Source organism: Hypomesus nipponensis, chromosome 4, assembly GCF_054491055.1.
Source record: "Hypomesus nipponensis isolate SF chromosome 4, ASM5449105v1, whole genome shotgun sequence".
In the NCBI taxonomy this organism is placed as follows: Eukaryota; Metazoa; Chordata; class Actinopteri; order Osmeriformes; family Osmeridae; genus Hypomesus; species Hypomesus nipponensis.
Genome location: NC_140364.1, coordinates 5,038,706 through 5,048,677, shown reverse-complemented (window position 1 = coordinate 5,048,677; position 9,972 = coordinate 5,038,706). Strand labels below are relative to the sequence as shown.

At 40.5% G+C, this 9,972-nt stretch overlaps 1 protein-coding gene across 1 annotated transcript; it reads left to right on the top strand.

Annotated features, from left to right (window-relative positions):
* Nucleotides 1-5,497: 5,497 nt before the first annotated feature.
* LOC146295157 (interferon-induced protein 44-like) lies at nucleotides 5,498-9,002 on the top strand. Its single transcript, XM_084695566.1, has 8 exons — nucleotides 5,498-5,595; nucleotides 6,705-6,728; nucleotides 6,937-6,961; nucleotides 7,337-7,529; nucleotides 7,621-7,770; nucleotides 7,940-8,108; nucleotides 8,442-8,542; nucleotides 8,728-9,002. Exons 2-8 carry the CDS (start codon nucleotides 6,716-6,718, stop codon nucleotides 8,908-8,910), a joined length of 834 nt encoding a protein of 277 aa, XP_084551692.1. The 5' UTR covers nucleotides 5,498-5,595; nucleotides 6,705-6,715; the 3' UTR covers nucleotides 8,911-9,002.
* Nucleotides 9,003-9,972: the final 970 nt, after the last annotated feature.

Here is a 9,972-nt window from a genome sequence, read left to right as displayed (position 1 = left end):
CCAATTGGAATAGATTCAGCAGCTTTGCTGCAGTGAAGTGACGCTCAGTAGCAATTCACTTTGTGTTGGGGAGAGGAAGTTGTTGTCCTCCACAGAACTGAAAGAGGCTTAGCGATTATTACGCCCAGAGTGGGTATAATGCCATTTCTCGCAGAGAGAGGGACAGAGACAAGGAGAGAGAGACAAACCAGAGAGAAGAGAGCTGGGGAGAGAAAGGAAGGAGACAAAAAAACGTTGGGTGGAGGGGGACAGAGAGGAAGAGAAAATCTGGTGAGGATACAGAACCCAGAGAGAAGGAGACAGAAAAAAACATATAGAGAGAGAGAGAGAGAGAGAGAGAGAGAGAGAGAGAGAGAGACTAAGTGAGTTACAGAGAAAGGGAGAGTGAGAGAGAGAGAAAGAGCAAAAGAAAAAGAAAGATAGAGAGAGAGAAAGATTGCACTTAAAAATTCTTTGTGATCTCTTCCCAGCGGGACTTGGGGCTATGGAACACCCTGCAGAACTTGATTAAAATTCATTGAGTTTCATCAAAAGCCCTGTGTTATTATACAAGAGCACTGAGAAGAGCGATCTCTCTACTAGTGCACACCCACACCCCGTTCTTCAATGGCAGTCTTAACCTTATCCATGTGGGAAAAGACACAGTGAGTCAGGGAAACTTTCGGGTTCCCCAGCGTAGGTTTGTAGGACATAGACAACACGCTCTGATTTCATTCACCACCACTCTGCAGCTCTCCAGAATGTTCAACTTATTACCCCCCCTTGAGAGTCTTTCTGACCAATGAACACCAAAAAAAACATCCGGAGTAGTAGTAACAGAATGTGCTGCCTCTGCATGGGCTGTCATACACTGACTAATAATACTAGCAGTGACACTAGCTGAGAGGGAGAGAATGAGAGAGAAAGAGAGGAGCGACCCCACACACAACTACACGCACACACACGCCTACACGCACACACACACACCTACACACACGCACAAAGACATTGTGACTCTGCACGTGTGTGACTGAGGCTTTGTAAGCACGTGTCTGTGCATGTCTTCAGTTTGTAGTCTTGGCTGCTCTGCATTTGCATTCTACAAACGCTAGCACACCCATGTGCACTCACACAAAGCCTCACATGCTGTTTTCAAACCCCCCGCTGAACCAATTAGGAGGTGTCTCTTTGCAACAAAAACAAGCACCGAACATAGGTGGGAATGTGAGAAAGACATTGACCTACTTAAAAAAAACACCAAAAAACTCCTCAATCTACCCGCTGTAGTTATTTGAAGCGAAAACATCCTCAACATGAACCACAGGGTTCTCTTTAGAACACTTTGTTGTTTTGCCAGGGAACCCCACGGTTCGCAACCGATACCAAGGTGTTGTGAAAGCACCTGTTGTTTGTGGAAAGTCTCTGCCAGGCCCAGGACACCACAGAGCCCCTTCTGGAGGGATGGGGCGGAGGAGGCCGTGGTGGTTAGGGAAGGGGGATGAAGACGGAGGCTGGAGTATAGAGGGATGCATGGGAGAGAAGACCAGAATGTTCCATAAGGGAAGGAAAAATAACTGTTTAGGGGGAGTTATGCTAGTTGGCCCAATTGCACCACACCAAACATGGGACGAGGTTGAGACTTGAAAGGGTATTTATGGAAAATGGAAGGACAGGGAATGACAGGCAGGCAGGGCACGCTAAGGTGGTGGGTGAACTGGTGGACAGGCAATAACCAGGTACAGGGGAGTACAGTATGTTGTGCCCCAATGTTAGCTCAACCAGCCTCAGTGTTGAGGAGCTCCACACAGTTCTTCTCAAAGTAGTAATACATGTAGTCATTTAGCAGACGCTCTTATCCAGAGTGACGTGACTGGAAACTGAAGCACCTATGTACATACAGACATTTTTGTTGCATATGAATTCTTCTATCAAATAATGATTCAAACATGCAGTTGATGGTTGTCATTTGCCATCTCAGGTGGATTATTGCAGCAACGAACTGGGTGCCCCATTGAACTGCATCTTTCCAGTGAAGAACTACCATTCAGAGACAAAACTGGACAATGAAATTGATGTACTTGTGTTGGATGCGTTGATACATATTGTGCAGGCAGCTAAAGACTATCTCTGGTCCCTCCAACATTCAGGTCAGGCAGATTGAGAGGCTTTAAGCCTACACACCTTCAAAAGATAATGCCAGTCAGTCTACACCAATGTACAACTTGTCATTAATTGAAGTAGTTATCAACCCTTGTGTGGTGTTCATATTTTAGTAACTCAGCCAGTGTTCGTGGGTCTGGTGGACCCGCTGCATCTTGGGGGTTATAATTTCTCACAATCAAATATTTTAAGTTAAAATACTCAACAGATGTTTACTTCATCCCAATTACAAGCAATATAAACAGTATATATTGTTAATAATTGCTCTTTACTTTTGTTAGATTACATTAATGAATTAAAGTGCTACTCGTTTTTTGTTTGTAACATGTAAAAAATGAAAAAAATCAGTTATAATCAAATTCAGAATTGAAAATTGAATTGATTTGTATTTAGGCAATTTTAATTTCCTTGGAAATGTAACCCATTCAGGTCAGTTTACACAACACAAGCCGAACTCTCATTCCTTGATTTTTCTCAGTGTCTCCTCCATCAGGCTTCCCTGTGTAGACTTGTAAGTTTCAAGCATATGAGGAAGTGGCATCACAGGTAGCCCAGATCTTTATACCATAATTTGCAGGTTTAGATATACTGCCTAAAGGGGCAGAAGCCCCTATATGGCATCAGCTACACATCAATGGTGACATTAGGCCCAGGGTTGTAAAATAGGGGGAGGCAGTGACCCATTTGTCCCACTCTGTCCTGATGGCAGCTAGCTTGTCTCTCTGCCATCGAGCTGGTCTGTCGTCTCGGTTATCAAAGTGGATAATCCTGGAAATGATGTGGAAGTTTTCCTGAGACATTGTTGCACGGAAAGGTGATCTGCCAGTTTCTGCATCCCACAGGGATTCTGTGGATTCCCATTTGGACCTGAAAACTCCAGCAAGGATAAGAACCCCAAAGTAGACATGTCAATGGGGTTGGTCCATCTCTTTCCACCTCTTTCCAAAAACATGCCCTCTTTCTAAATTAGTGCAATCCAGAATCATTTTCTGGATGGAATCGAGGATGAAAAGCTCAAAAGAAGACTTGATGTCCTGCACATGAGTAGGCACCATGTGTTGTTACTCATGTGTTGGCCCTGGTTGCATCCTTATCACATTGGCAGCCATGCGTTGTGGCTCATTTCATGGGCAAGAAGGCCATTCAATTTCATCATATTTTGACGTCCATATTTCTTCACTTGCTATCTTACGGGCTTGTTCTGGTCGTGGGGCTGGCTGCTGACGGGCTGGTTCTTCGAGCTGACTAATGACCGGTCCTGTGTCTCGTCTTCATTTTGGAACTACCTTATGCTCAGTCTCATCCTCTTCTTCAAAGTCACTGTCAGACTCTGAATTTGCAGAAATACCTCTAGATCATCATCAAAAGCTTCTCTCTCTTAAAAAATCAATTGCATGACCCTCTGAGCAGAGAATCTTTTGGCCATCTTGATCAGTTGTGATAACTAATCACACTGGCAAAGCTATATTTATATTCTCCCACCCCCAATTTGCAGATGGGATAGAGTATGAGGAAATAAAGATTGGTTCCCGCAAGACAGTAAAATGTGAGAGCAGACAGGTGTCGGTGCTTGAATCTGTCAACAATTTTGCAACCTTGTGCGGGAACGGCAGGGGCAGAACTACAAAACTCACTCACTCATACACTCACTCATACACTCTCTCTCTCTCTCTCTCTCTCTCTCTCTCTCTCTCTCTCTCTCTCTCTCTCTCTCTCTCAAACACACTCACACAACAGGCCCAGAAAGGAGGAGGACAGAGTGAATGTACATAATTTCCACACTCTTTCTTTCCACTTCCTCAGCTCTGGGTCCAGTGGACCCGAACATCCCGTATGTAATATAAATGTGTAGGAGGGGGGTGTACAGGGTGTGGTCATTGAACATATGTTCTGATATATGTTCTTCACAGACAATGAGCCAAGGTCAATGAGTCTCAGTTTGAAAAAATAATTACTGTAATCATATCATTTTTCTTTTGATAAAAACTGAAAACGGGTCCCACAGACCCCAACACCACACAAGGTTTAAGTGAACAAAGCATTAACCAGTTGCACTGTTGGTCTGTTGCTCAAACAATACAAATGGCTATAAAATGCAGGTGACCCTTGGAAGTATCTGCTTTCATAGAAGCTGCTCCACCTGTGCACTGTCCATCCAGCATTAGTCATTTGAATGTCCATACTTTTCAGTTTTTTTCAATACTTTACCCACCAAATAAAATGTAGCTTTACATTCACTATGAAACGGTCTACTTACGGTTATTTTTGTACACAATCATAGATGGTCTTCGGTGTTGATGCACTTTATGGATGGGTTCAATGAAGTTCTGTGGAAGTGCTTGTTGTCTCTATCAATTATGCAAGCACATTCTTTTATTGCATTTATTATACGAAGATGGCGGCCTAGCAGGGGCGCAGATGTAATTTTTGAACTGGGGGGTACCAAGCTGTCAGCAAATGATTCCAACTCCATTTGTTATTTTGTGTAATATATATGTAGCCTACATATATGCAATGTTTATTGCAGCTTTAGTATATATAGGCCTACTGAAGTGCAATACTGAGATAACAAAAGTGAGAATATACTGCAATCCCCCTACCCTGTAGGGGGGTCGGGGGAAACTCCCACGGAAGAACATTTCTTAAAATGTTAGGCTAGATCAATGTAGAAAACAATATCATGTTATTTTAACCAGCCCCTGATGTGAGGTTTAGGCATTAGGTGAGGAGTTTGCATGCATGCAACATATTATTGATATATAGTATAGCAATGGTCCATATTTCATTTCAATTTCGCAAAACAAAGAAGACATTCTCAATTTAAAAATGAAATATAACCTAACTCATTTGAACCAGACCAGCAATATTTACCTTCATAAATTCTTCTTCACGTCCTCTGCCTCGGTAGAGCTATAGTCGCCTGGCTAACTAGCTGTTGCTAGTGCCATATTTTCTGATTCTAAATCTGCATCTACGTCCCGTAGTACCCTATAATTTAATTTAACGTCTTTAATGGTAAGAGACCGCGGCGCACAGGGATGGGTAATGAGCGTTGTTTAAGACCAAAATTACAAGGCAACAAATACGGCAGACACCTTAGATATGAGAGACCCCTCAGATTTTTGACTTTGTTGCTTGCACAAGTGATGTCCTACTAAAACCAACAAAACCTTTCCATCAGAACATGAGGTAGAGTACACGTACCTATAGGTACTTCATGTAAGACCAATGGCATAAATTATTCCATCACAACAGTTTAATAGTTTTTTGAAGAAAAAAAACTGCTGAGAGGATTTTTCAACATACATAATTGTAGCAAATGTGATGATTCATATATCCCATATACTGGAAATTAAAGTCAAAGTGAATGTATCATGAAAGTGAAAGTTACTAACGCAGTTGTCTGACAGAATTCAATACACAACCTTCATTCTGGGGTGGAGGCGCACAGACACGGTACCGTAATACGTATTGTCTTATTTTCTTTTTTAAAAGCACTTCTAACTTTGGCTTGCAAACTAGATTATTCTGGTTTGATGATGAAAAGATTCATACTTTTAAAAACCAACGGGTCACCAACTTATTTTGACGTGTAACTGTATTTGAAACACACGTTCGTAGAAACGTTCGTTCTTACCTCAAAAAATGACTTATCAATGGAACCATTCATCACAGTGGCTTGCTTTAACAGTTTTGAAAAAAAAACTTTGAATGGATTTTTCAATATAGGCTACATCATTCTAGTGTAAATGTGATGATTCACTCTGTATCCCATTGACTGGAAATGAAAGTGAAAGTGAAGTATCAATATCATGAAGGTGAAAGTTACGCAGTTGATTCCTAGCAGAATTACAACCATAACCGTCTTGGTTTGGAGGCAGACAGACACGGAAAGTCACTTATTTTCTCTTTAAAAAGCACTTCTAACTTTGGCTGTATGTCTTTGATTCTGGTCTGATTATGAAAATAATACTTATAAACCAACAACACCTGTGTAATATTTTGACGTATAGGCCTAATGATAAATGTGAAGGGTATGCAACAAACTTGATAACTAATGTGGATAGACATTTGACCAATGAGCTGCAACCTAATGAAGTCGCAAGCTTCAAGATAATCTTTCATCAGAATTCCTCCCATTAGACTAATTTTACATTTAGTCATTTAGCAGGCGCTGTTATCCAGAGCGACTTACAGTAAGTACAGGGACATTCTCCCCGAGGCAAGTAGGGTGAAGTTCCTTGCCCAAGGACACAACGTCATTTTGCACAGCCAGGAATCGAACTAGCAACCTTCTGATTAATAGCCCAATTCCCTAACCGCTCAGGCATCTGACCCCAGACTCGCCATATAAAAGATTGAAAAAAACACTTAATGTTAGTGAATTATTGAAAGTGGAAGACTACATTTGTGTGCAGTTAATGGTTGTAATTTGTACTTTATGTAGGCTTACACTAATACAGTACATGCTATATACGTGTAATTGTAAATTCATATTGCACTATTCAAAGAGATCATATGTGATCATAGAATACTACATTCACCTTTTTAATCTTTTTTCACAGAGAAGAATAAAATGGGTAATTCAGGTAAGATGTGTCTAAATCTTTAGAGCTAAGTTGTTACTGACCACAGTTGCACTTGGTTTTTATTGGTAGATAAGGGGTTAGACTGTACAACTATGATAGGATCAGTCTTTATATTTTATACCCAGAAACTCATTTCTGTTTTTACAGTAAAAGGGTTGTTGACATATGTGGTTTTGCAGGACTAACATACTATTTTTATGTCACACAGTGTGGAGACAAGGTCCAGACTGGAAGTGAGTAAACTGGGATTTTTTGTTAAACTTTTACTGAAAGACAACACAGGTAGTACATGTAGGCTGTGTCCCAATAAACAACCTGACTGCCAACAACATCTCTTCCTGAACTATATTTAAAAAAAAGATATCTCATGAAAATGGCAAAATATGTCTCACAGTCCCAAAAATTTCACTTTTATCTGTGTGACTCAAGGGTATTCACAGGAGTTTGTGTCTGAGTTATTCCACAATCAGCCACAATATGATTGACACTTTATTGTCATGTTAGATAATAATAATGTTTTTGTAGCTACAGTAGCCTATACTGCACAATGTAAATGTTGTTATTTTAATGTTGACATGATCTTGACAATGTTACTGGCCTCTTGACAGAGAAAGAGATGCGATGAAAACAAAACTTACTAAAATGGAGCCAATAGGTGTGGACAACTTTAACATTATGCTATATGGACCAATCGCTGCAGGGAAGTCCAGCTTCATCGACTCAGTCAAAAGTGTCTTTGTTGATCATGTTGCTGTCAGTGTGTTGGCCCAGGCTCACACTGACTACAGCTGCACGCAAACAGTAAGAAAGGATTCACCATCATTGAAGACATTATTATAAGCATGAACAGTGTTATAGTTTCAACACCAAAACTGATAATAATTGTTTGCAGTACTCGGCACACCGGATTGAATATAAAGGATCAGCTTTGCCTTTAGTGATCTATGATGTCATGGGCATGGAAGATTCCATGGCTTCAAACGGGATGCACAGTGATGACATCATTAACGCTCTCAAGGGACACATCCGTGAGGGTTATGAGGTAACAGTTCATGTATTTCTCCTGACAACACCACTAAAATACCACATTTAATATTACAATATAGAATATGGTCAACAGTAAACCACTTTTTATGGTTAGCGCCAAATAAAAACCCAAAATAGTTTATCAACAATAAATGCTCAGTCCGGTATGTGCTGTCCTTTTCCAGTTTGACCCTAAGCAACCCCTGGAAGCAACAAGTGAATGGTATAATGCTCACCCAACTAAGAATGAAAAGATTCACTGTCTGGTGAGCGTTGTGTCTGCAAACAACATAACTCTCCTAAAGACTGTAGCAGAAAAGATGAGAAATATCAGGAAGCAAGCTAACAAACTTGGTAAGAATAACCTCCTTCAGTGTTACCATAAACAAGTTTACATTTGCAGAGTTAAATTCAGGTGGTTGGGGTTCAAATAAATGCTACCATACTGTCTATTAGGGATGGGGGAAAAAGTTGATTCACATATGAATCGCAATTCAGTCTTCTAGCAATTCACATCCATTCACAAATTTCAAAAATATGTTTTATTATTTATAATTTTTTATTAATAATCGAAGAAATCGTGAATCGATTTGTAATCAAATCCTGACCCAAAGAATCATTGTAATCGAATCGTGAGGTACCAAAAGATTCCCACCTCTACTGTTTAACTTTCATCTTTAATATCAGGCATTCCTCAAATTGTGATCCTGACCATGCCAGATCTGGCTTGTCCATACGTGGCAAGCAACCTGAAATACATCTTCTCAAGCAAAGATATTAAAACAAAGGTAAATAGTGGCTTTGAATTAGGCTGGACATTACACATACAAATCCATACAATGTGGAAACCGAAGCACATATGTACATACAGACATTTTTGTAATCAAATATTGTATTTCATTTGTTGCATATGAATTCTTCTATCAAATAATGATTCAAACATGCAGCTGATGGTTGTCATTTGCCATCTCAGGTGGATTATTGCAGCAATGAACTGGGTGCCCCATTGAACTGCATCTTTCCAGTGAAGAACTACCATTCAGAGACAAAACTGGACAATGAAATTGATGTACTTGTGTTGGATGCGTTGATACATATTGTGCAGGCAGCTAAAGACTATCTCTGGTCCCTCCAACATTCAGGTCAGGCAGATTGAGAGGCTTTAAGCCTACACACCTTCAAAAGATAATGCCAGTCAGTCTACACCAATGTATAACTTGTCACTGATTAAAGTAGTTATCAACCCTCCTATTGTGTTCGGGTCAAATTTGACCCATTTTGAAGTTTAGATGCATGAAAAACACCTTAATTCTTTTCTGATCAAAACAAGGCTTCATTAATGCCTCCACAGTGGTCTACTGAATACAATCAAACACAATTTTATAAGTTTTCTTTTTTTTAAATACCTTTTAAAAAAAAAAGTTACATCTGTGGTGTTGTGGGTCAAATTTGACCCGGTACTCATTCTGGGTGGTTTAAGCAGGGAAATAAACAGCAAATGTTGCCAAATCATCATAAATAACTAAATACCAACAACACATAAATACTATGAATAAAAACCTACAATAATAGTATATTAATATTGTGTAAAAGTATTCAAATCATGTTTCATGCCACTGAATCACATTGACTTGAATTCAATTGTAACATTCAGCAAATACTATGATCCCACACACACACACCCATCCCACTCTCTCTTTCACTCACATCCTCCACCCACCCACCCACCCACTCCCTCACCCACCCACCCACCCACCCACCCACCCACCCACCCCCTCACCCACCCACCCACTCACCCACCCACCCCCTCACCAACCACCCCACTCCCCCCCTCACCCAACCCCATCCACATCTCTCTGTCCCCCCAGCTGTATAGCAGTATATAGCCTTGGACTTTCTCACACTTTATTACCAACATCTCACCGCAGCATTTGCACACACACACACACACCATTTCATCTATCATATTGAATACTTTTTTGCTGTTATTATTTTGGGAACCCTTTCATTGTCATAGATCTGACAAAGGTTTTTTCAATTGGGGAGTGGTAACATAATTTTGATAAGACCTTCTTTGAGGTCTTACCCACATCCCATTCTGAAGCAGCATATGAGTGAAGCCTAGTTCAGGCATGGCACTCTACACCTCACCCATTGGCCCACGTCCGATAAGGCGACATTATAAGGCCGCACGGATAACCCTACACTCAATCCCGGT